The 27,892-nt window shown below is 42.3% G+C and overlaps 1 protein-coding gene across 1 annotated transcript in view; it reads left to right on the top strand.

The window, feature by feature from the left end:
• The window catches only part of LOC142311135 (uncharacterized), a 72,022-nt gene extending 44,303 nt beyond the window's left edge, over positions 1-27,719 (top strand). The window contains exons 9-13 of the mRNA XM_075349280.1: positions 1,295-1,345; positions 6,015-6,080; positions 9,469-9,543; positions 15,618-15,700; positions 26,520-27,719. Coding sequence (XP_075205395.1) covers positions 1,295-1,345; positions 6,015-6,080; positions 9,469-9,543; positions 15,618-15,672 — 247 coding nt within the window. The 3' untranslated portion in view covers positions 15,673-15,700; positions 26,520-27,719. The remainder of the gene's footprint in view (positions 1-1,294; positions 1,346-6,014; positions 6,081-9,468; positions 9,544-15,617; positions 15,701-26,519) is intronic.
• Positions 27,720-27,892: the final 173 nt, after the last annotated feature.

Raw genomic sequence — 27,892 nt, forward strand, 5'->3', positions numbered from 1 at the left:
GGAGGCTGGAGAGCGGGGAGCGTGGCAGGTGAGCCGGGGAGCAGAGCAGGGGACCCGGGGAGCGTGACAGGTCCCAACCCCATTTATAAGGCAAGATATCCCAGTTATTAAACCTGACAGGGCACACCTGTGAAGTGAAAACCATTTCCGATGACTACCTCTTGAAGCTCAACAAGAGAATGCCAAGAGTGTGCAAAGCAGTAATCAAACCAAAAAGTGGCTACTTTGAAGAACCTAGAATATAAGACATATTTTCAGTTGTTTCACACTTTTTTGTTAAGTATTTCATTCCACATGTGTTAATTCATAGTTTTGATGCCTTTAATGTGAATCTACAATTTTCAGAGTCATGAAAATAAAGAAAACTCTTTGAATGAGAAGGTGTGTCCAAACTTTTGGTCAGCACTGTATGTCAGTGTATATGACTGCGTATTTATGTCTATTTATGTCATATATCACTCCGGTCATAGCTACTTACGTACCAAAATATATGTGCAAAATATCAAATATCAAAATATATGAGCAAAAATAAAAATCTGTATACATTTTTTTTTTAAAAATTGTGTAAAGGTGATAATGTATAAAGATATACAGTATATATAAATTTCCCCAAACTCTTACTATTCCTTAATTCACAGCTGACATCAACCCCAAAAGTATTACCCCGATTGCCATTGCACCAGGGCAAACTGGAAGAGTCGGGCAAGCAAATGGATGCACCACTTCTGTAGAGGCTGCTATTTTTAGGCTGGAAAGGTCCAAATAACCATGGGCCTCCCCAACCTGATAATACTAACCCACAGCTGTCTGCTTTACCTTGGCTGGATATAAAAAAAAGGGGGACCCTACGCGATTTTTAAAATTATTTAAATAAATAATTTAAAAATATAATATAAAATATATAATATAAAGTAATATAAAAAACGGCTAGTGATTCCCTCTATTTTTGATAACCAGCCAAGGTAAAGCAGACGGCTAAGGGTTGTAGCCCGCAGCTGTCTGCTTTACCTTCGCTGATTATGAAGATTCGGCGGCACCCAACATAATTTTTTTCTCTATTGTTCACCGCATGCAAAAAAGCTTGTTGATAACACTTATTAGCACATGAACGGCACCCAAATTCCGAACTCAGATACAGATTGTTTTTTAAAAGTCTGTTTCAAACTTCAAGCCCCTGACACATGATGTCCGGTACAAACCCTGAACTTTACCGTACAGGCAGGTTCGCTAACGCCTACATATAATGAGTCATGATATGATGTATTAAATGTATTAAAACTGTTTTCTATTACAGACCTGGAAAAAAAAAGAGGAACATATGGTTCTGCTGGTGCCCAGCCATCAGGTACGTATGTTATATTAGTGGATATAGTATTATATGTAAATAAGGATACAAGTGCGCCAAGGGCCGGACGATTTCAGTCTAGTGCCTATATCTACGCTCTATTCCTCACCTAGTGCTGCCATTGGGCACTTTTGGAAAATTGTAAGATGATTTTTACTAAAGGTATTTTCCCAATTCAGAAAGTGATGATATTTGTGTATAATATGCCAATATAATCACGTCAGAGTCGGTCTGTAAAAAAGCCGACCCTACATCAAGCTGCGTTTGTAAAACAGAAGCCACTGGCCCCACCAAAAAGAACGTAAAGTGGAGAATAGCACCCCAGGAAACATGTTTGGAGATATTTAATATTTACATATTGAATACAATGTAAGAAATAGAAATGTCTGAATGAAGTAATTAGGATTTGTGATGGGAATCGGCGCCTTTTCTATCCATCTTAAATACCGAGCCAACATTTACATGTAACACATTGCAGAATGTAAAGAGGAACCGATGTTTTGTAAATCTCATAAATCCATAGGACACGTGAAAATAAGAAGCTTTGTTCTATTTATTATCAGAGAAATGTGACCTGAGAGTGAAGGATCTGTCCCGGGAGAAAGAAGCCGATCTCCCAGATCAGATCTAATGGAAAGTTGCTGATTTTGATGTGGACTGTTGATTTACAGAAATGGGATTTTGGAACAGTTCCCATCTTGGATATTTCTGGTAATCCCATTTCATTGCCCTTCCTCTGCACTCCAGAACCAGCGATCCGGACCCTGCATTCTCAGTATTAGCGAGGGTCCAGAGTTTGCTCCGCACCAATCATAAGGTGATGGAATATCCTAACAATAGGAATTTAACCCTTTAGGTTTCATGTTTACCTTATATACCTCCCATTTATATTCAGCATTTGGGGGAAGATGAGGAGCAATGTTAGAATATATAATTCTACTCAAGGTAGTAGATGACAGGAACAAACTTCCAGCAGAAAACTCCAAAGTGACTATAGAAAATAATACAAGGGCAGATATTATGGACTGTGGTCGTCTTCTACACCAGTCTTCTAGGTTTCTTCATAATGAGCTCCCTCTAGTGGCAGCTGCGGACAGCACTTTATCATTAAAGAGGAAAAAAACCTTCATTTTTTTCAGAAATCAATAGTTCACATCAAACTATGCAACTATATATTATGTCTTACCAACAAAATCTGCTTTTTATCCTTCCGGACTGACCCTTTACTCTCAGTTTGTGGATAAAAATTTGTAAAATCTGTATTCAGTGAAGACTAATGTTCCCATTACTGAGATAGGAGATGGCAGTTGGTGCACCTAAAGTTCTATGGAGAGAGGAGAGGAGCATGGAGGATCTGGAGGCAGATATAGACATTCTGCTGCAAGTTCTCCTGAAACAACAGGCACAGTTCTCCATAGAACTTTCTGAGCACCAACTGTCATCTCCTATCCCAGTAATGGGAACATTTGTATCACTGAAAACAGATTTTATCCATGAAATAAGAATTTTGAGAATGAATGATCAGTTGAGGAGCGAGAAAGAGACAGATTTCTCTAATAAAATATATGACAAAATGTCTTATTTTCATATGCACTATTGAGTTATGAGAAAAATAGATAAAATGATTGTTACTTCTTAAATTGTATGCTGTTGTTTATTTAAAATGTTGGCTTAGTATTTAACCCCTTCACAACTGCGGACAGTAAAGTTACATCCTAACGGTCATAGTGTTAATCTCCACCAGCTGCTGCCGACAGCGGGGGGGGGGGGATCGGCGCACATCTTAGCTGATTTATACAGCTGACATGTGTGCCTGCTAGGCACAAGCGGAATTGCTATCCTCCCGTGCCTTTTAACCCCCTTAAATGGCGCTGTCAAGATGTGACAGTGCCCATATTAACGGCAATAGAGGTTGTTCCGTACTCACCGCCCGATACTGGAAGTCACGTGGCGTGATCACGTGGATCCGGTGGTTCTCATGGTAGGACAGGGTCATGTGATGACTCCTGTGCTCACATGACTCAGATCCTGTAAGAAACAGCCGAGTGCTGCTTGTTACAAGATATGATCATTTCTTCTGGTCTGAGCAATTCTGCTCTGTTCGGGAGAAAAGAATGAGTGATCAGACTGCTGATCGTTATAGTCCCCTAGGGGAGCTAATAAAATAAAAAAAGTTTTAAAAAAAAGTTCTAAAAAATTAAAAAAAAATAAAAAAAACCCCTAAAAGTTTAAATCACTCCCCTTTTGCCCCATTAAAAATGAAAGGATTAAAAACTAAAAAATATAAACTTATTTGGTATCGCCGCGTTCAGAAATGCCTGATCTATCAAATAATAAAATCAATTAATCAGATCGGTAAACGGCGTAGCTGCAAAAAAATTCCAAACGCCAAAATTACGTTTTTTGGTTGCCACATTTTTGCGCTAAATGCAATAACAGGCGATCAAAACGTAGCATCTGCGCAAAAATGGTATCATTAAAAACGTCAGCTGAATACGCAAAAAATAAGCTGTTATTTTGCCATAAATCCCGAAAAATGAGAACACCACGGGTCATGGAAAATGGCACAAAATATACTAAACATTTTTCGGACAAACGTCTGTTTTTTTTTAACCCCTTAGATAAAAGTAAACCTATACATGTTTGGCGTCTATGAACTCATACCGACTGCGGCATCACAGCGACACATCAGTTTTACCATATAGGGAACGCAGTGAATAAAATATCTCAAACACAATAGTGCAGTCGCACTTTTTTTGCAATTTTTCTGCATTTTTAAATTTTTTGCCATTTTCCAGTACACTACGTGGTAAAACTCATGGTTTCATTTAAAAGTACAGCTCGTTCCGCAAAAAAGCTAGCCCTCATATGACCATATTGACTGAAAAACAAAAAAGTTACGTCTCTCGGAACAAAGATGGCAAAAAAAAATAGAAAGCGCAAAATCAGCTGGTCGTGAAGGGGTTAAGATGGATAGTGAAGCACCAATCAGGGGCCTACATACCATTGATGCAACCGCACAGGGAGCCAAGAAGTAAGGGGTTAACTGTCACCTCCAGAGCAGGTGACATTGAGCATTGTGATGGGCTATTGGACTGTAAAGGAGCCATACTATTCTTGTATGGAGGACACTTTCCTGTCTGTGTCCGCTCCTAGCATCAATGCTCATCATAAATCCTAATATCTACATTCATAGATGTAACATTCTTACATTTACACCAAAGCTACACTGAGACTTGTAGTGCTACCAATTCATCTGTAATGGGTGATAGCTGGAGCCAATAACATTACATGTAACATATTTATTTTATGTACAGTTGTAGCTTAAGGGGGTTGATCCCAACTCAGCTGGGGGTCCGACTGCTGGGTCCTCCCGCCACCTAGAGAACAGGGCTCTGACATAAAGGGTATACGTTACGTGTGTATACATGAGGAATAACGCTATTTCTGGGCATTGGAGGACCTGCCCTATATTTCTCACCAGTGTTCTCCTCTCTAATTTTCATTTGTCTCTGATCTAATGGGCAAAGACTAGCTGTTGTGAAGTTTCTTATACACAGAAACATAGGGATTCCTGATCTTTCCTCTCTGCTTAACACATGTTTAGGCCTCTGCCACACTCACGTGAAATTCACGCACGTGCCGAGAGACACGTATTTTCCCTGCGTGTTGCGTGCAGGTAAGTACGTGTCTCTGGTACGTGCGTGACACGTGTGTTCTACGTGTGCTATCCGCGATAGCATACGTAGAATCGGTAATTATTATACTCACCTGGTCCTTCCTGATGTCCGCGCTGCTGTCCGTGGTGCTGATCCTCGGTCTCCAGCCCTCCCGTCTCCCCGCTGCTGCTGCTGCCAGGCAGTGAAGTGAATATTCAATGAGAATAATGAGCGGCGGTCGGCAGCAAGAGGCAGCAGCGGCAGAGACAGGAGGGCTGGAGAAGGTGAGTTAATGTTTTGTTTTTTTTTCAATGACATGTGTGTTTTCTCCGGCGCGTGTCACACGGGACCGCATCCACACTACACCCGTGTGGTGCGGGTGCGGGCTGTGTGACACCCGTGCTGCCGGTGAAAAAACGGACATGTCAGCGCTTTCAAAAACCAACACACGTACAAACGCACACGGACACACGTTCCGTGTGGTTTTACGTGTGTGTGCCTGCTACAATAGGGTAGCATTGGTTAAAGTGTCTCCGTGCCGCCGGTACGTGTAAAAAATGACAAACACGTGCCGGAGGCACGGATGTGTGGCGCAGGCCTTAGAGATAGCAGCCGCATGGAGGACATTACACAGCAGCACTCAGCAGTGTAGCTGTGCAGCCAGCTCTTGGATAGGTTAAGCTACTTTCTCACTGCAGCACAATGTTTTGTCTCTCGCTTCCTGTTTTCTCACTCTGCTCTTCACTCATCCCACATAGTATAACAGGCTATACATACTATAATACACCACAGTAAGCTGGCAGTTCGTCTTCCTTTGACCAAAATGGACTTGTTTCATTTTCTTCAGAATGGATTGTGACTTCAGGATGACCTAGGGAGTAAAAGTGGCTCATAAGTGGAGAAAGCACAAATTTCTATGATAAATTATATTACAAAGCTTCTGATATTTGTTGGTAGAATTGTGTTTGTGGCTATGTAACACAAGCTGATGTATCTTCCTTGCACAATAGTGAGAACACCCAGGAAATAGAATATAACAAGCATACAGAATTGATAAAGGAGAGGCTTGTGACTATGTAAGTACAGGGAATTGTTGATCTAATATAAGCGAACTCCATAGATTACATCAGGATATAGACGTTTCCTCATCTCTGATAGCTGATGCATTTTCTTCAGGTTCAGATGATATAGAATCTGTCTGCACTTATTACCTGACAATTGCCATTTACTAGTCGACGCTTCTGTATCATATTTTATTTACAAAGATGCCAAACCATTTTTTATGGGTTACAAATATTGGAGGAATTGTTATTTCACTTGTTAACTACTAGTCAGAAGAAAAATAAGAGTTAATACCTAAATATGGCTTGTATAATAGTATATCAGATATTATATATTTAAAAAATGTTCAACAGGGGTGCATAAATTTTTTTTGATCCGAGGGCTGCATTGTCATACTGAACCAATCCCTGGGGCCACAAAAAAATTAAAGGTTAACTGAAAGGAAACATCACCAGAAACAAGTTTTGAATATTTAGGAGGATTTTGAGAGATTCTGCTCAGATTCTGCTCAAAAAATAAGTGTCAACATTCGCTAACTTACACTGAGTGTGTGGATCAAAAAGTGAGCAGAAACTAGCTGAGTCCTCATAATCTCAAAACTTTACACTTTGATTATTTTTAATGTTTAACATAGTGATGAAGCAAGTTTTGGATTGCTACTTGTGTACAAGATCTGAACCACTATCAGCATATGAATGCAGTGTCAGGACCACCATCAGTACATGACTGTAGAACCATAACCACCGTCAGCACATGAATGAAGCGACAGAACCACTGTCAGCACATGAATACAGCACCAGAACCAACGTCAGCACACAAATGCAGTGTCAGAACCACACTCATTAGATTCAGCAACAAGCTTAGTACAGAAATCAATTGTAAGGTCAGGTCAGCCCCACATACAATTGTATTTCAGGAACCTACAAAACCCAGTTTGTTCTCAACAATGGTAATCTCTTATAGCACAGATGCCATGAGATTTCACACCCACAGCTCGCCTCTGCAGATTTCCCTCTTTTCCATCTTCAGCAGCACTTCCCCACATGGATTCCTTAAAAATAAAAGTGTCATTAAACTACCCCATAAATAAAAATATATGAATAAATAATTGCTGTGCTTACTGCACAAAATATCTCCACCCACACACTTCCCTACTACAAAATGTCCCTTTAACTGCCCCTTTGAAAATGTCCCCCCATACTGCCCCCCTTGCAAAATGTCCTCCCACACTGCCCCTCTGAAAAATATCCCCCCACACTGCCCCTCTGAAAAAGATCCCCCCCACAGTGCCCCTCTGAAAAAGATCCTCCACACACTGCCCTTCTGAAAAAGATCCTCCCCACACTGCCCCTGTGAAAAAGATCCCCCCCACACTGCCCCTTTGAAAAATGTCCCCCACACTGCCCCCTCCCCAAAATTTCCCCCATACTGCCCCTCTCCAAAATGTACCCACACACTGCCCATCTGGAAAATGTCATCCCAGATTGCCCCTCTGGAAAATGTCCTCCCACACTGTCCCTTTCCATAATATCTTTCCCTCCCACACATACCATGCTCCGCTGCATAAAGTACCCCCCCACTCTATACTGTGCCCTCTGTCACAATTGTCCCTCCATTACATGCTGTCACAGTAACATCAACCCCTTTCCTCCCTCATCCGCAATGATCGAAATTCATCTCCACTCCTTCATGGAGCACTTACTTCTGGCCACCATGTTTGCAGCATCTACAACGCTAAGGTTCCAACAGCAGTGTGATGAGGTATAAATGTGCTGACCTTACCACGCTACTGCAGGTTGGGGCTTGGCTGACAGGAGTTCCTCTGCTCTGCTGCGCCTGTCCCGGGGCTAAAGTATTCAAATGTATTTGTGTGTGAAAGATGCAAATACATTAGAATATTGGAAGGAGGGAGCGACGTCTCCCGGACAGGTCCAAGGGCCACGACAAATGCTTTCTGTGGCCAAAACATATTCTGGCGAGCCACATGTGACCTGCGCGCCGTATGCTGTGCAGGCCTGATGTATAAAAAGTGATCTCAGTGGTAGTGTGCCAGGGACTCCCAGATTACATGGCCATCTGCAAGGAGCCAAAGACTTTTCAATCTATAATTTCAGTCAAGCAATGCAAAAATAATCCTATAAAATCTAACATTTACTCCATCAAGGATAAAATATGGTATAAAATAATACAGCAGATAAAGGGTTATTCCAACAGATAGGTCATAACTTCTAAATAACCCAGACCCTCACTGATTTACAGCATGTATAGGTATACAATATATTTATAAATAAATATAAATAAATATAAAGATACAATGTACATCTCTGGAAACCTTTTTTCCATGCATGTATTTAGTGCTAAAAACATTTTTCCAAATTGGTTTCATTACAAATTTTGCACATATTTTTATGTTCCATCAAAGATTGATGTTTGGTTTGAGGGCTTTATTTTTTCAGGACGAGTTGTATTTGTGAATAACACTATTCAGTTTATCATGTGATGTACTAGAAAGAGAGAAAATTTCTTAGTATTCCAAAATTGCCAACAAAATTGCAATTCTGCATTGGTTTTTTTGGGGTTTTTTTTAACTACGGTGTTCATTACACAGTAGAATGACCTGGCAATATGTTTCTCCAGGTCAGTATCATTATAGAGATACCAGACATGCAGAGGTTCTTTTTTATTTAAGTGGTGAAAAAAAATTGCGGATTTGGAAAAAGAAGAATTTTTGAATTTCCCAAACTTCGTAATGTATTGTATATACTGTATATACTCATACCATACATATGTATATAATTTCAATCATCCCCTTTTCATATTTAAGAAAGAAAAGGAGAACAAAACCACATCCGTAAAAGTGCTGCACAACCCACAAGGAATGCAATAAGAATAGATTGAAGCATTGTATGGGTCACAATGGGATCCATAAAAATGAAAGCTCAGGTTTATAGTTAGATGTCTCAGAAAATGGTGTCACAAACTATACTATGTCATTTACAAAGTGATGAATTATGTCTAGCAACTAAATTCTAATAAATAATAACTATACGTTTTGTATCACTGTACTCTAACTGACCTAAAGAATAAGAAGAATAAAACGGCCAGGCGGCCATTTCTAACAAATAATGAATGCCAGAATAAAATGCGGGGTTTTTCACCATTTTACCACTTTTAAAGCATTAGATAACTCTGGGATAGACATATAAAGGGAGATGGAACACAAGGTCTATTTATGCCGCTAGGTTTCTTCTGTCCTCATACAGTGAGTGCCCTCTAGTGGTAGCTCCACACACAAAATTGTATCATTTGTGTGATGTAGATGGAAAATGTTGGCAAACTATTTGGGATGGAGGGTGAAGGGGCAGAATTTGTTCACTAATGCTCTTCAAATTGCTGATATAGGAAGGACATCAAACAAATCTTAGAATACAGATTAGAAGAGACTATAAAAGAACTGGACATAATGGATACAACTTTGTAAGTTTAGAGATTTTCATTTAGAAACTTTTAAATTACATAATGAGACACATATAGAGATGATGTAAAACCTGCTTGCACATACTATATTTTAGTGTAGACTGATAGTCATGTGTCGCCCAGGGATAGGGGTACTCAGAACCGGGCCAATGGGGTCGCTTCTAGAGGTATCACGGTGGCGTGACTCGGTCTGTGATCCCAGGCTCCACAACAAAAAGGGGCATATGTAAAGGGGATTGTCTGTGACGCCACCCGTGGGTTGCGGTGATGAGATTGTGGCACCGTCGCTGCCTCTGGGGATCGTGCCCGGGACTGATGGTGTGGGGCAGCAAGGTGGGATCCCCTCCACGGGTAGGGGAGTTGTAGTCCCGGGGCCCAATTGGGAGTTGTGGTGGTGGCAAGGATTGCAGGGAGCAGGAAACTCACAGTTCAGTTGTCTTGGTGTTGGATGAAGCTAGGCTTATGTCTGTGGTCAGAAAACACAGAGTCCTTTGTAAACCAACTTGCCAAATGGCCGGTCACCGTTGGCGGGTGTCTTCGGGTCCCACACCCAGATGTATAGCCAGGGGCCCTTCCTTCCACACTCTCTGTCTGTCTCTCTCTTGTCTGGACTAGTCAGTTTGAACGGCCTCCGGATTGGGTCCCTCTCCTGGCACCGGCGGGCTACAACCCTGTCCCAGTCACCTCAGGTTCCCCGCTGCCAGATCTCCGTCCCCTGTGGCCCTCACAGCCACTTAGTCCGGTAGTCCAGGGCTCCAACCCCGGCTACCACTTTCTCCGGGGAGCTGGAAGCCTCCCCTATCAGCTTTCCACTTACTACAGCACAACTGACCTGAATTCTGCTCTGTCACTTCCTTAGCTCTTCTCGCCCCCTCCCTTTTCCTAGGGAGGGGGTGAGTAGGGCCCTGATTGGCTGCTGTACATCTGTGTGGGGATTGTGTAGCTGCCAAGGAGGATTAACCCTTTCTGTGACTACCTGGTTTTACCAGGGCGTCACAGTCATTTCTCAGTTTAGGTTTATAGCACACATGAATTAGATGAATTACGGTATATTTATTTTACTGTTTAAAATGTGTACCAGGAAAAATAAAACATGACCCAGTATTTTTATATGGCTCCTTTAGAAAGACACAAGTTAAAATCATAAGTATGTACATCATATTCTATAGCAGGGCTGGGCAAAGTTGAACGGCTGAAAACAGTAGAGGTGGGCCGCACCATGCTGCTGCCACCACCTGCTACGTGTCACGCTATCTGCATCCTTGGGACCTTGGGATACAGTACTGATGAATACATCTCCTGTGTGGATACACAGTGCAGCAGAGCCCTGGAGAAATGGGAGCGAGCTGATTATGTGGCGTTTCATATGAGTACGGGGTGAAGCATGTATTTAGAAGACTATGTGGGGCTCATAATGTATATAGGAGGCTATATGGGGCTCATAAAGCACATAGGAGGCTATGTGGGGCTCATAAAGTATATAGGAGGTTATGTAGGTGAAGGACTGTACGAACACCAGATCCTGGAGGTTCCGCACTCCTTCACCAAAGAGAGTCAGTGTGTGTAAGTCTTCGGGTGAGGTGTGTGACACTTACTATTTTCTTTGGATTGGTGTCCATCACCCTGCAGCCGATGCCTGTCATAGACACAATAGACAAACATATGATGTATGAGTTCTCTTGGCAACCCAAACTTGAACAGTTTATTTTCCTTTTCACCGTTATAACAGACATGGCCTCACTCCTACGGTTCTGCTGCAGTTTTCTCTGAGGTACTCTCTCTTGGATTATCCCAGCTATCTTGGAACTAGTCCTTAAGCTTCCAGGCACCTGTGCCTCCGTTTCCCCGTTGTTATTCTCACCTCTGTCCGGTTCTGGGCCCTGATGGCTGTCTAGTCAGGAGACTTACCTGGGCCCATCAGGGTGAGCTGTAGTTTCCAGACCTTTAGAAGGTTACCTCAGGATTCCCTGACCAGACCTTACTGGATGCCACATCTTTAGTCCTTGAACCCTTCGGCAGAACTATCTCCCCACAAGGCCCGTCTCTGTAACCAACCCACTGGCCTTCTGTCACTCCTCCTCATATCTTAACCTAACATCTAATCTTATGCTGCTCTTACCCCATCGCTAGGTAGCACCGGACACTTTCTGGTCCCTACATTGGTGGCCCGTGTTTCAATAGCAGCAGCAGTAACTTTACCACATACATTATTACTCCCCAGGTATCTTGTAGGTGTATTACTACCACAGGTGATCCACATGGCTGACTCTTCCTTGTGGTTCAGCTTAATAAAAGCATCATGGTTTCTCAGGAGTTAATATTAAAGGGCCTGCTTTGTAAAATTCACTTCTAACTTAATAGAAATGACTGGAATGTATTATTCACATGCAATATATGCAATATATTCTAATATTGTGCATCCCCCATAGTCTTGTCACATCACACTCAGCTTCCTGCCAGAGTCAAGTCAGAACTGAAGCTAAAAGTGGGGGGAATGGCAGGGTTCACAGAAAGCAGTGTGCAGACAGGAAAGGAAACAGCCTTCACTCCTATCCGCAGTGCTACCCCCTCCTCTTTAGGATGTATCACCCCCCTCCACGACGGTCCTGGAATGAGTGGGTATAAAGAAGAGTGATGAGAGAGATATAACAAAGATGAATGCATGAGTGACTGTGTGTATATATACAACTAGCTGTACTACCCGTTAATAACTGTTGTTAACAAAATAGAATGAAACAAAAATGTATTCTGCACACAAAAACCACAGAAGAAATAGATAGAAATGTAATTATTAAAAGGCAAAAACTAAGCTAATAGACGCATTTCACAACATATATTTCAACACCACAGATATTCCACACAGATTTAACTAAATTGGCCAAGTAATGTGCTCCGTCTGTCTCTTTCCAGGTCTGTCTCTTTCCAGGTCTGTCTCTTTCCCCATCTGTCTCATTCCAGGTCTGTCTCTTTCCCCATCTGTCTCTTTCCCCGTCTGTCTCTTTCCCCATCTGTCTCTTTCCCCATCTGCCTGTCTCTGTCTGTCTCTTTTTTTGTCTGTCTCTATCTTTCTGTTTCTTTCCCCATCTGTCTCTTTCTAGGTCTGTCTCTGTCCCAGGTCTGTCTCTTTCCCCGTCTGTCTCCCCATCTCTTTGTCTGTCTTTTCCTGTCTGTCTCTTTCCCTGTCTGTCTGTCTGTCTCTTTCCTTGTCTGTCTCTAATTATCTGTCTCTTTCCCCTTCTGTCTCTATCAAGGTCTGTGTCTTTCCCCATCTATCTTTGTCTGTCTCTCTGGTTGTCTCCTCCTTCCCTGTCTGCCTGTCTCTGTCCCTGTCTGCATGTCTGTCTGTCTGTCTCTTTCCCCATCTGTCTCTTTCCAGGTCAGTCTCTTTCCAGGTCTGTCTCTTTCCAGGTCTGTCTCTTTCCAGGTCTTTCTCTGTCTGTCTCTTTCACCATCTGTCTCTGTCTGTCTCTTTCACCGTTTGTCTCTGTCTGTCTGTCTCTTTCACCGTTTGTTTCTGTCTGTCTCTTTCACCATTTGTCTCTGTCTCTTTCTGTCTCTTTCTCTGTCTCTCTGTCTGTCTCTGTCTGTCTCTCTGTCTGTCTCTTTGTCTATCTCTATCCGTCTCCCCACCAACATCTTATTACCTCACATATAAGCTTCTTATACTATGAATGTCTTTTGTTCCTATAGCAACCAATCACAGCTCCTACTAATAACCTGTAGTTCCAGGCTCCATTTGCTTTAATGGAGACATGTTTTTTGGAGAGTAACTGTAAAGCGCGGGGTTACATTTTCCTGTCAAAACATAGTCTACGACGTTCCCTGGGTCACATGAGGTTTCTGTGCAAAATTTTGTGATTGTAAATGCGACGGTGTGGATACACTTTTCGTTTCACTTTTTCCCCATTATGTAGATAGGGGCAAAATTGATTGGTAAATTGGAAAGCGCTGGGTTAAAATTTCGCCTCACAACATAGCCTATGACGCTCTCGGGGTCCAGAGGTGTGAGTGTGCAAAATTTTGTGGCTGTAGCTGCGACGGTGCAGATGCCAATCCCGGACACACACACACACACACACACACACACACACATATACACACATTCAGCTTTATATATTAGATATATAGTATGTGTATATGTGTAGCGTTAGGCCGGTTTCACACATCCGGCTTTTTGCCGGTTTGCCGGATTCGGCGCACGCCAGTACAGTGTATACAGTACAATGGCAGTGCCGCAACTTCTGGGTCACATGCCGGCATTTGACCGGCGCTTGTCGCGCTGCCATTGTACTGTATACACTGTACTGGCGGGCGCCAAATCCGGCAGAAAGCCGGATGTGTTAAACTGTATGTATAGTTATGGCTGAAAGTGTTGGCTTCCTTGAAATTGTTCCAGAAAATGAAGGATTTCTCCCAGAAAATTATCTCAATTACACATTTTGTTATACACATGCTTATTTCCTTTGTGTGTATGGGAGCAACTCAAAAAAAAAACCAAAGGAAAAAAAAACTCCAACTTAGCATGTTATCTTGACTGTGTATCAAAATCCTAAGATTCAATGCAGCTTTTTAAAATTATGTAAATTATTGATTAAAAAAACAGCGTGCGTTTCCCGCAATATTTATACCCAGGCAAGATAAAGCTGACAGCTGGGAACTGGTATTCATAGGATGGGGAAGCCCATGGTTATTGGCCCCCCTCAGCCTTAAATTAGGAGCCTGCAGCCACCTCAGAATTCTTGCACCATTAGATGCAACAATTCCGCCTGTTTACCCAACTCATCCCGATTGCCCTGGAGTGGTGACAATTGGGGTAATATAAGGGGTTAATGACAGCTGTGAATTGAAACATTATAGCTGTCATCAAGCTTGAGGTTAGTAATGGGGAGGGGTCTATGAGATCCCACATTATTAAGACTGTAAGTCAAAAGAAATTAACACAAAAACATAAAGGATTTTTCTTTATTTAAAAAATACCATCTTTCTCCAATTTGTTCACCCCCAAAACACCCTGCAGGTCTGAAGTAATCCACATAAGATCCCACAACAATCCCAGTTGTGCTGCATCCTGAGCTCGCAGTGCGCACTCACATAAGACAAAATGACTGTTCACTGTGGTGTCAGGGACACACTGATGGAACCACAGCTGTGAGCGATGATGTCACTGAGTTCACCTGGGGTCTGAACTGGTGTAACCACGGTACTCCAGGTGTGACCTCAGGTGAACTCATTGTACTCATCAATGCCTGATTAATGGATTAAGCAATGTGTCCACATTGATTATTTGGGTGCAGAAATTTTTGCACCAAAACTGCATCTCTTGGCAAAAAACCACACTGAAATTGCATCAAAATGAATTTGATTTTGATGCGTTTTTTTGCTGGGTTTTTTTTTGCAGATTTGGTGCAGAAATGTCTGCATTCACCTAACAAATGTGCACACATTGCCTAATCCGGTAATTTGGCATTGAGTTCAATCACTTCACCTGAGGTCACAGCTGGGGTTCCCATGGTACACAAGGTGTGACCTGAGGTGAAGTCATTGAAGTCAATGCTGGATTACCGGATTAGGCAATGTGTACACATTGCATATTTGGGTGCACCAAATCTGCACTTCCTGTCAAAATAGGCCCCAAAACTGTCTCACGTTTGCTGATGAGGCCATCAAATTTGGGCCAGACCATGCCTCGAGGTTTGTAGTCAGACCAAGTTTCAAGGACATCTCAATGAGGCATTAACGTGTTCTAATAAATTGTAGACCCTACATCCAACTGGCCGCTAATAAGCAAAAGTCCATGTTAGGTAAACAGTGGGATTTTCATGGGGATTCAGACGTCTGCTGCTCTGATATTTATTGTGTTTCCTAATAATTGGTCATCAAAAGTCTATTCTTGGAAAACCCCTTTATCTCTTGATGTAGTAAATGTTCAAAGTTTGCCTCAAACATTTTTGGGTTGGTTTGAGAAAAAGGGGAATTCATTATGTAATGCTCTTGAAAAGTCATCCTTTACAAATCCTAATACTCACCATTACTTGTTCATTTACATAAGATAATATATGTTTCATGTACTATAGAGAGGAGCCCACCGAAGAAGAAGAAGACGAAGACGAGTTCACCACCACTGTGTAAGAGCAGAGATACTGAGAACACATTCTAGGTGAGGTATAGATGATGGCTTATTACTGCCTATATCTGACTGCCCAGATAACGGCCATTTAGTGGTTACCAATTATGCACCTTACATAACTTATTACAAAGAGGTATTAAAAAGTTTGGGAAGAGTTTTTTCCTAAAGCATTCTTTGCAGCCTTCTGATTGGACAGTGTAAGTTTGGAGAGGTTTTTTTCAGGATCCATTCTTTGCAGCCTTCCGATTGGACAGTGTAAGTTTGGAGAGGTTTTCTTCAGGATCCATTCTTTGCAGCCTTCTGATTGGACAGTGTCAGGTTTGAAGAGGTTTTCTTCAGGATCCTCTTCAAAGAATTAACATGCAATTTATTTATTTTTTCATGGAGTGTTTTTTTTCACCACCTCTTCAGAAAAAAAAAGCTAAAAAAAACCTGTCCTCAAAATGCTGCCATATAAATGAACTAGTATTTCTATTGCTTTCCAAGTGCTTTTGAAGATTTGCTTCAAAAGTCCTCAAAAAAATGTCAGTGCCCACATACTCTTTATGATGTAACCAATGTGAAGCTTTAGGGTACGTTCACACTTAGTATTTTTAATGAGTTTTCAAAAACTGTGAATTTCTTCTCAGTTTCCACTTCATACACTGAGCAAAAAAGACTCAGTGTGAACACACCCTTACAATTTGGTAACATGTTTCTGTGCCGCCCCTGAAGCTGTCGAACTGCTCAGATCCGGGTTTGCTGTGGCTCGAGGGTCTCTGAACCCGGGGGCTTTCGGCCACTGGAATGTAAGGGGATATTTAAAGTGGATGAATGTTCATGACACCACCTGCGGGTTGCGGTAAGAGGAGTACCGCCGCTGCCGAAGGGAGTACCGGGGCAGATGATGTAGGGCAGTAAGGTATCAGTCCCTCCGCAGGTACGGAATGCCCGTGACAGTGGGGGGGATTTAGTGAGCGGGCCACTTGGCCTTGGGAAAGCAGGGTGCAGGGGTCAAGTTACTCACTGTGGTAGTCTTGGTGCTGGATTAGGTGGAATAAGCAGACACTGACGCAGATGGTAAACCAAAGTCTCTAGGTACCGCAGTTCCTGCGGGGGGAGCCCGTCCAGGTCCCGCTCCCAGCGGTGACACTTGGTAAATCCGGAGCCATGCCTCCGTGCACAAATTGATTGACCGTTGTGGCCCCTTGGCTTCAAGCTTTCGGGGCCCCGCTCAATATGTGTAGTGTAGCTGTGCTCTTGATGGCTGGCACTTTGGATTTTAGTGGGTTGTGTACTTTGGACAACCCTATCCCCCGCGTTGTGCTGATGCCTTCAATCTCTGAGCTCTTGGGGTAAGTTCATAAAGAGACTATCCTCCACAGGTTAATTATCAAGGTGCCTGAAGCTCTTCCCTGATCTACGGTCCTGTACCTCGCCGTGCTCGGTACCGGCCAGTTCTTTTGGGGTCTTGATGCCGACAGTCCTCTTAGACTATGTCCATCGCACCCTTTCCAATGTCACTGCCACCGGTCTCCGAATCCTGTGGTCCCGGACCACCATCTGCAACCCAACCTGTCGCCTCCCTGGGAGCTACAACTCCCCAGCTCCTCACTCTTTGAGGGCTAACACTCAACTCCTTGTCTAACCTCCCACCAGTCTGCCTGACCCCTAGGTGGGAGGCCCTGATCCAACTTGACCAACCCACTGGTGTGTCTGTACAGGTCATGGTGTGAGGTGTGGTTGGGATTTGTAGTGCGGATGTTAGTGACACCGTTGTTAGGAACCTGGATGGAACCATGGGGAATAGGCCCTGCACGCTGGGGGACAGGATGCAGTTCCCTGTAGCACCCTGATGCATTCAGGGGCGCTATATTTCCCCCTCAATGTTCCAGTGGTTAAACCTTGATTTATTTATACCTTTTTTCATCATGATAAATCAACTTGTATTTTGCTAGATGCATTGTAGTTTTTATAAACACCAGGAATACATAGAAAGTGTTGGAAAACATGTAAGTAAGATGAATCCCCATCAATTTCCCCATTTCTTATTAGGATTTCTAGTCACAGCATTCACCTATATTATACTAGTCTCATACACTTACACTGACAATACTTGTTTTTATTTGTTTTACAAAGTAATGTATTTTTCTAAATCCACATTATATGTAAGGTTTTTTTATAATTCATATACAACATATGCCTTATTTTTTGGGCTATAAGGCCATGTGCACACATTGACTATTTGGGGAGGGGTTTTTAACTTCAGTGTTTGTAGCCAAAACCAGGAGTGGAGCATTCAGCAGAAGAGTATAATAGAAACACGTCACCACTTCTGCATTTATTACCCACTCCTGGTTTCAGGTTACAAATACTGTGATAAAAAAATCTCACCAAATACTCAGTACCATGGCCTTACAAGCATATTTTAGCAATAAAAAAATGCATAAATAAGTATGTGCATCTTTAAGTCCAGATGCAGAAGGATGCATTGCTGACACAGCGTCCTACCCATTCCATTCCCATACAGCGGCACAGCTCCTTCACCTCCAGCCCAATACTGATCAGTCTGATCTGTGCAGGTTTGGAAAGGAATTTACCGGGAGCTGCACATCAGTATAGCTGTATGTCCTGACTAGCTGAAGGATCTTTCAGGTTATGTGATCATTCACAGGTACAGATTACATTAATTAGAATGTCCTCAAAAAAGTTAATTTGTTTCAGTAATTCAATACAAAAAGGGAAACACATACATTACATAGAGTCATTACACACAGAGGGATCTATTTCACATATTTATTTCTGTTAATGTTGATGATCATGGCTTACAGCCAATGACAACCCAAAAGTCATTACCTCAGAAAATTAGAATAATTACCACAAAACACCTGCTTCCTAAGCATTTAAAATGGTCCCTTACTCTGGTTCAGTAGACTACACAATCATGGGGAAGACTGCTGACTTGACAGATGTCCAGGAGGCAGTCATTGACACACTCCACAAGGAGGGTAAGCCACAAAAGGTCATTTCTAAAGAAGCTGGCTGTTCACAGACTGCTGTATCCAAGCATATTAATGGAAAGATGGGTGGAAGGAAAAAGTGTGGTTGAAAAAGGTGCACAAGCAACCAGGATAACCGCAGCCTTGATAGGATTGCTAATAAAAGGCCATTCAAAAATTTGGGGGAGATTCACAAGGAGTGGACTGCTGCTGGAGTCAGTGCTTCAAGAGCCACCACACACAGACGTATCCAGGACATGGGCTACAACTGTCGCATTCCTTGTGTCAAGCCACTCATGACCATTAGACAACACCAGAAGTGTCTTATCTGGGCCAAGGAGAAAAAGAGCTGGACTGTTGCTGAGAGGTCCAAGGTGTTGTTTTCAGATGAAAGTAAATTTCCACTTCATTTAGAAATCGCGGTCCCAGAGTCTGGAGGAACAGTGCAGAGGCCACAATCCAAGCTGCTTCAGGTCTAGTGTGAAGTCTCCACAATCAGTGATGGTTTGGGGAGTCATAGCATCTGCTGGTGTAGGTCCACTGTGTTTTATCAAGACCAAAGTCAGCCCAGCTGTCTACTAGGAAATTTTAGAGCACTTCATGCTTCCCTCTGCAAACAAGCTTTTTGGAGATGGAAATTTAATTTTGTGTCCACACTGCCAAAAGTACCAGTACCTGGTTTAATACCCACAGTATCACTGTGCTTGATTGGCCAGCAAACTCACCTGACCTAAACCCCATAGAGAATCTATAGGGTATTGTCAAGCAGAAGATGAGAGACACCAGACCCAACAATGCAGATGAACTGAAGGCTGCTATCAAAGCAATCTGGGCTTCCATAACACCTCAGCAGTGCCACAGGCTGATCACCTCCATGCCACGCCGCATTAAAAAAAAATCAAATCTTTATTTTTATACAGCGTTTACATATTCTGAAGCATTTCACATACATCAGGAACACTGTCCACATTGGGGCTCACAATTTAAAGTCCCTATCTGAATGTCTTTGAAGTGTGGGAGGAAACCCACACAAACACAGGGAGAACATACAAACTCCTTGCAGATGGTGTCCTTGGTGGGATTTGAACCCAGGACCCCAGCGCTGAAAGACTGCAGTGCTAACCACTGAGCCACCATGCTGCATTGATGCAGTAATTCATCCAAAAGGAACCCCAACCAAGCATTGAGGCATTTACTGTACAGACTTGTTAGTAGGCGCCAACATTTCTGAGTTTAAAATAATTTTTTCAGTTGGTTTTATATAATATTCTAATTTTCTAAGATAATGACTTTTGGGTTTTCATTGGTGTAAGCCATAGTCATCAACATTGTCAGAAATAAACACTTGAAATAGATCACTCTGTGTGTAATGACTCTATATAATATATAGGAATAGATCACTTTGTGTGTAATGACTCTATATAATATATAGGAATAGATCACTCTGTGTGTAATGACTCTATATAATATATAGGAATAGATCACTTTGTGTGTAATAACTCTATATAATATATGCGTTTCCCTTTTTGTACTAAAATAAATAATTTTTTGAGGATATTCTAATTTATTGAGATGCACTTGTATGTGCATAGAAGCAACTTCAGAATGTGCTAGAATATACACAGTGTGCAAGCAGAGGTGAGTCAGTTGATGTTCCAGAGCTCCCAACTGTCCCAGATGCAGCAGGACTGTCCCCATTTGAAGCTCAGTCCTGATGACCCAGCTTTCACTGCTCTTGTCCCGACTCTAGGTCTCTCAGTGCAGTGCATAAATTAAACAAAAAAAAATTCTCCCCAGGGACAGATCTTGTAAACCCTTTGTCCATATGCAGCAGTGCTACTATTGAGCCACTGCATGGACTGAGAGGTATATGAGCTTTTCGTAATCTTGACCTATATTGCAGGTAGGGAACCCAATGCAGATTATGCAGCTACATAGAGATACATTGTAAATATATCTCTCAGTCCATAGAGGTAAAGAAAAAGACAGATTTTTTTGTTCCTATAAAACTACTATAAAATAATGACAAATAATTACAAAAATTTTATTTTTTTATTTTCACTCCTCCCAGTGACTTAATCTTCCAACATTTCAGTAGGTTCCCTAGCCTTTAGCGGGCTTTACATTCAACGACATGGCTAACGAGATGTCATTGGGGGTCATGGAATTCATGACGCACATCCGGCCTCGTTAGCGACGTCGTTGCGTGTGAAACGCAGGAACGACCATTAACGATCAAAATTACTCACCTAATCGTTGATCGTTGACATGTCGTTCTAAACCCAATTATCGTTGCTGTTGCAGGACGCAGGTTGTTTGTCGTTCCTGCGGCAGCCCACATTGCTATGTGTGACACCGCAGGAACGAGGAACATCACTGTACCTGCGGCCGCCCGCAATGAGGAAGGAAGGAGGTGGGCGGGATGTTCCGCTTGCTCATCTCCGCCGCTCCGTTTCTATTTGGCGGCCGCTTAGTGACACCTCTGTGACGCCGAATGAACCTCCCCCTTAAAGGAGAGATTGTTCGGCGGCCACAGCGACGTCGGTGAAGAGGTAATTGCGTGTGACGCTGCCGTAGCGATATTGTTCACTATGGCAGCGATCACCCTGTAACGCGCCACCGACGTGGCCGGATGCTATCGCTCGCGACATCACTAGCGATGTCGCAGCATTTAAAGCCCGCTTTAAAGTTACAGACTCTGGTATGGGCACAGGGAGACTTTTCTATACTTGAAGCTGCATTGCAGCCCCTGGACACTGAGACCCATTGTACAGAGCAGTGCATCTGTAAGTCCTGTATCCTAGAGAGAGGAGAAAGGAGATTTTTTTACTCTAATAAAATTAAAAAAAAAAAAAAAATAGAATATTGTAATTTTTAACTTGCCTTTTTTAAACAAACAGACCTCACACATCAGCACACAATATGGACGTATCTGGTGTCCTGGTATTCATAACAACCCGCACAACTCAGCCACCAGATTATTTATGGGGATCGGTAAATAATGGAAAAACATGGCGCGATTGATGACTTTTCTCTATTAAAGCCATAAAAAATGTAATAAAATGTAACGCTGAGACCGTGTTCACATGCAGTGTAAATGCTGTGTTTTTTCTCCAGGTGTCCGCACCACAATAACAATCTTCTAGGATTATTGCGTCTTTGCTGCGTATTTTATACGTTTTCCCTGATATCTGATACATATTTGTTGCAGATGTGAATCCTGATTCTGTTTAATGCATTTTAATGTACAGAAAAGCTTTAATTCTGCATTTAAAAATACAATGGCTTTTTTTTCCTTGTGTTTTTTTCAGATTCTACAAAGAAGCCGATAAAGAAAAAAAAAAAAGCACCAAAACTGCCGAGTTCAGCATCTTTACACACCGAGGGCCGAGAGTTCATGAAATCACATCCACTTCGCTTGGACATTTAGGCCATGTTCACATGAATTGTAAATGCTGCATTTTTTTCTGCTGCTTTTTTTTTTGCTTTTTACTGTCCAAGCAAAGTGGATGTGATGTCAGAAAAGCTGCAGTTTTGGTGCTTTTTTTTTCTCTAGAGGCTTCTATGTGGAGCTAAAAAAAGAAAGCATGGAGAAAACTGCAGATACTTTTATACGATACGATAGGATACACTTTATTGATCCCATGGGAAATTCTGGTATCACAGCAGCACAACTTAAATCATAACATGAATTACATAATTGACGAGGCAGTAGAGCTGGCAGAAGAACATTACACATTAGATTAGGACATACACAGCGGGTGACCTGAAAGTAGAAGAAATAAAGTAGACATTCACCTTGATTATTGCACACTAATGTTATTGTTGTACATTCCCATAGCAGTTGGCACAAGTGATTTCCTATATTTTTCCTTCTTACACCTCAGAAGGATTGGCCGGTTACTGAAGGTCTCTTCTGAATCATGAACAGCTCATATAATGGATGTGCATTATTATTCATAATCGCCATACACTTTTTCAGAGTTCTTCTCTCCACGACCACCTCAAGAGTCCAGATTGCAGCAAACAGCGGAGCTTGCCTTCTTGATAAGCTTATTCAGCTTATTAGCATCAGAGACCCGCACACTACTACCCCAGCATATGAGTGCAGAAAAGATGGCACTCGCCACTACAGACTGGTAGAACATTTCTAACATTTTGCTGCACACATTAAAAGACCTCAGTTTCCTTAGGAAATACAATCTGCTCATCCCCTTCTTGTAGACCATCTCTGAGTGGCATGTCCAGTCCAGTTTGCTATCCAGGTGGACCCCCAAATATTTGTAACTCCACCTGCTCCACCTCCTGACCAGCAATAGTGATCGGTAAACATTCCATCTTTCTCCGGCTATAGAGTGCAGAATTATAATAAGTGCAGTGCAGTTATTATAAGTGCAGAATCAAAGCTTTTCTATATTATAAAAATGCGGCTTCATATCTGCACTAAAAATTCATGAAATAATGGGGAAAAGGCACAAAAACTGCAGCAAAAATGCAATAACCAGAAAATATTGTTATTTTGTAATTTGGTGAGGACATCTACAAAAACAAACAACAGTCTTTATGCAATGTGTCTTAGGCCTCTTTCACACGTCCGTGCCTCCGGTACGTGTATGGTCAGTTTTCTCACGTACCGGAGACACGGGCACACGTAGACCCATTAAAATCAATGGGTCTACGTTCACGTGCGTATTCTGCCATGGACCGTGTGTACATGTGGAGCATACGTGTGCCCGTGTGACATGTCTGTTTTTCTCCGGCATCACGGGTGTCACACGGAACGCAAATGGGTCACACGTAACACAAACGGACCACACGGATGTGTACCGTGTGACACGCACCGGAGAAAAAGCATGTATCTGCGAGAAAAAAAAAAAAAACTTTACTCACCTTCTCCAGCCCTGCAGTCTCTGCTGCTGCTGTCACTTGCTTCCGACCGCCGCTCATTATGCTCATTGCATATTCACTTTACTGCGGCCGGAAGCAGTAGCAGCGGGGGAGACGGCAGGACCGGAGACCGAAGATCAGCACCACGGACAGCGAAGCCAGGGACAGGTGAGTAGAAAGTTCCCGTTCTCCATGTGTTATCACAGATAACACACAAAGAACAGACGTGTGCCATACACACGGCTAACGGAGGGCAAAACGCACCTTTGACACGTCCGTGAAAAACGTGCGTGGTTTTTCAGGGACGTGTGAAAGAGGCCTTAAGGATAGGTCATCAATGTAAAAGTAACGGACAAACCCTTTAAGTTAGAAAAATTTAAACTACAAAATTCTGCTCAAGAGCCAATGTCACCTAAATGTGCACTATGTAAAAGCTGCACATTACATGACAGAACCACTCCATTAGATAAAATATCTTTAAAAATATTGTGTTTTTGGTTATTAGTAACTACTCCCTGGCCTAGGGTCCATGTTACCCGTCGTGCCCTGGTCCCAGTCCTCCACGACAATGCCGTGCCCCTTGTCACGATCCTCTGTGACCGGGGTCCAGCTCCTACCAGGCCTAGACCAACGTCTGCTACCTAGTACTTCCAAGGAGCCCAGCTCCTGACCTCCTCTTTCCTTCACCTCCAACACTACACTGGCCTTCTCCTGACACTCCTGACCTCCCCTTAGCCAACCCCCCAAGTGTGTGACCCTATTCCACTCAGGCCATCCACTGGTGTGTCTGGTGGGTGTGGTGCAGAGTGTTACTAGGATTTTGATTAGCTGGTCTTGGCAACACCATTGGTTAGGGACCCCTAACCAAGGTGGAGGTGGATATTGTACAGGAGGGCAGATTGCACAATACCCTGTGACGACCTGATAGGCCAGGACTTCACACATGCCTTAAAATACAATGATGGGGTCAGGTTTAAGAAACACCCCTGCAGTGTTAGTTGAGAACTACAAGAATGGTTTGAAACTGATTGTGTTGTTTAACCCTTTGGGTTTCACTGTATCAAGTAATGTAATCCATTTAATCTCTTTTTAAGCAAGGATATTTTTATAGTTTCCACCTCTGATTCCTAGATGGACTCTATCAATCCCTCTGAATTTAAGGAGCCTCCAATTGCATCCATGGGATTCCCTAAAATGTTTAGGAATATTTTTCAGAGCCGCTTTTTTTTCCTTTTTACCGTAGTTGCTTTCATAGCATTGTTAACATCCCTAATGTGCTCCATCACTCTAACCCTTAGTTCTCTCGAGGTTAATCCCACATATATACCGTAAGTCTGCAAGGGCATGTAGCCCAATAGACTACTCCTGTGGTCCGACAATTTATAGTGGAGAAATTTGTATGTGGTTGTATTGGCTGAATTCAAAAATTCATAACATCTTTCAATTTGAGTACATGCTCCACAGTCCCATCCCAATTTAATTAGTTTCCCAATTTATTTTTTAGACATACGGTAATTTTTTTTACTTATTTACAGATGTGGTTGTATGAGGCCTTATTAAAGCTTAGAGCTACACGGTGACTTGTGTCCTGTTACCGTAGTTGTCAGACCAGCCGCATAGCCAATAAATATGTACAAAATTAAAAGGCCATATTATGATTTTAGAAGTACTTCTTTAAGTGAACTGTTATTAAAACATATAAATATTTTTACAGTGTATGTAGTTACCAATGATTACATGATTTTTAAAGGCATTGCCTTGATTTTACCTGTAAAATTGTGCACCATTAAGCTATCACATCTCAGCATGAAGCACCATCCTTAAGGCCACGTTACACGCAACGACATCGCTAACAAGATATCGCTGGGGTCACGGAATTCGTGACGCACATCCGGCGTCGTTAGCGACGTTGTTGCGTGTGACACCTACGAGCGACTGCTAACGATCCGAAAAATGGCAAAAATCGTTGATTGTTGACACGTTGTTCCTTTTCCAAATATCGTTGCTCATTTTGGATGCAGGTTGTTCGTCGTTCCTGAGGTAGCACACATCGGTACGTGTGACACCCCAGGAACGACGAACAACAGCGTCGCTCTGTCCTCCAGCAATGAGGTGGGAGTGTCGTTAATGTGGCTGCTCTCTGCCCCTCCGCTTCTATTGGTGGCCTGCTGTGTGACGTCGCTGTGACGTCACACGAACCTCCCCCTTAAAAAAAGAGTTTGTTCGCCGGCCACAGTGACGTCGTTAGGAAGGTAAGTGCGTGTGACGCGTACTAGTGATATTGTTCGCCACGGGCAGCGATTTGCCCGTGACGCACTCACGACAGGGGTGGGTGCGATCACTAGCGACATTGTTAGCGATGTCGCAGCGTGTAAAGCAGCCTTTATAGTTCCAGAAAATAATATACTAAATTTATACATTATTAAACAAGATGGTTAAATGTTAAGGAACATAAACATATAGCTTGTCTGATAGGCCGGTTTCACATTTGCGCCGTTTTGACGGAAATGGAATCCAGCACAGATGCAGTACAGTTCATTTATTTACAGTGGAAGCACGACACCTTGCGGTAGTGTGCTTCATACACAACCGCATGTGTCCATATGGTGTCCACTGTAAATAAATGAACTGTACTACATCTGTGCTGGATTCCATTTCCGTCAAAACGACGCAAATGTGAAACCGGCCTTACTTAACAAGATTGTCTTGTCACAATATATTGATTACCTATGCTTAGTATACGTCATCAATATCAAGTTAGTGGGAATCCAACACCCAACACCCCCACTGATTAGCTATTATAAGCTTAGGCTGAATGTAAAGACATTGCATGAGTTCCAATATGCAGCCGCATTCAATGTATACTGGTCATCTCCAGACAATGCAGATCAGCTGATCTTTCACGATAGGTACTGAGGGTAGCTAATCAAAATCTTGTAACTGGACTGCCCTTTAACATTATTCTTTGTATATATCTATTCTAGATAGGGCGAATATTCCATCTGGCAGCAACGGAACATCATCAGGCAACACCATGTAACACCATCTACTCTAACAACAATACCATCAAACAAAAAGAATACCATCTGGCAAATAAACACCATCTGGAAACAACATCATCGGCAACAATAACATCATGTAACACCATCGACTCTAGCAACAATACCATCAAACAAAACAAATACCATACCATCTAGCAACATCATTGGCAGCAATAACATCATGTAACACCATCGACTCTAGCAACAATACCATCTTACAAAAAAAATACCATCTGGCATCTAACCACCATCAGGAAGCAACATCATCGGCAGCAACGACATCATGTAACACCATCTACTCTAGCAACAATACCATCAAACAAAAAGAATACCATCTGGCAAATAAACACCATCTGGAAACAACATCATCGGCAACAATAACATCATGTAACACCATCGACTCTAGCAACAATACCATCAAACAAAACAAATACCATACCATCTAGCAACATCATCGGCAGCAATAACATCATGTAACACCATCGGCTCTAGCAACAATACCATCTTACAAAAAAAAATACCATCTGGCAACTAACCACCATCAGGAAGTAACATCATCGGCAGCAATAACATCATGTAACACCATCTACTCTAGCAACAATACCATCAAGCAAAAAGAATACCATCTGGCAAATAAACACCATCTGGAAGCAACATCATCTGGCAGCAATAACATCATTTAACACCATTGACTCTAGCAACATTACCATCTTACAAAAAAATACCATCTGGCAACTAACCACCATCAGGAAGCAACATCATCGGCAGCAATGACATCATGTAACACCATCTACTCTAGCAACAATACCATCAAACAAAAAGAATACCATCTGGCAAATAAACACCATCTGGAAGCAACATCATCGTCAGCAATAACATCATGTAACACCATCGGCTCTAGCAACAATACCATCTTACAAAAAAAATACCAACTGGCAACTAACCACCATCAGGAAGTACCATCATCGGCAGCAATAACATCATGTAATACCATCTACTCTAGCAACAATATCATCTGACTAAAAGAATACCATCTGGCAACTAAATACCATCTGGAAACAACATCATCAGGCAGCAAAAACAATACCATCTCTCAGAAGCACCATAACTCAGAAACACCATCAAACAATAAGAATACCATCTAGCGCTGTCATTTTGGTTTGACATATTGTTTAACAATCAATAAAAACATTTATTAGTTACAACGACCTAAGTGTATTATATTCATATTCCATATACAAGAAAGTGTACTGGAGGAAACAAAGGATGATGGCAGATATCAGTGAATACAATAGATGTACAGTATATATATTGTG

Source organism: Anomaloglossus baeobatrachus, chromosome 5 (assembly GCF_048569485.1).
Source record: "Anomaloglossus baeobatrachus isolate aAnoBae1 chromosome 5, aAnoBae1.hap1, whole genome shotgun sequence".
Lineage (NCBI taxonomy): Eukaryota > Metazoa > Chordata > Amphibia > Anura > Aromobatidae > Anomaloglossus > Anomaloglossus baeobatrachus.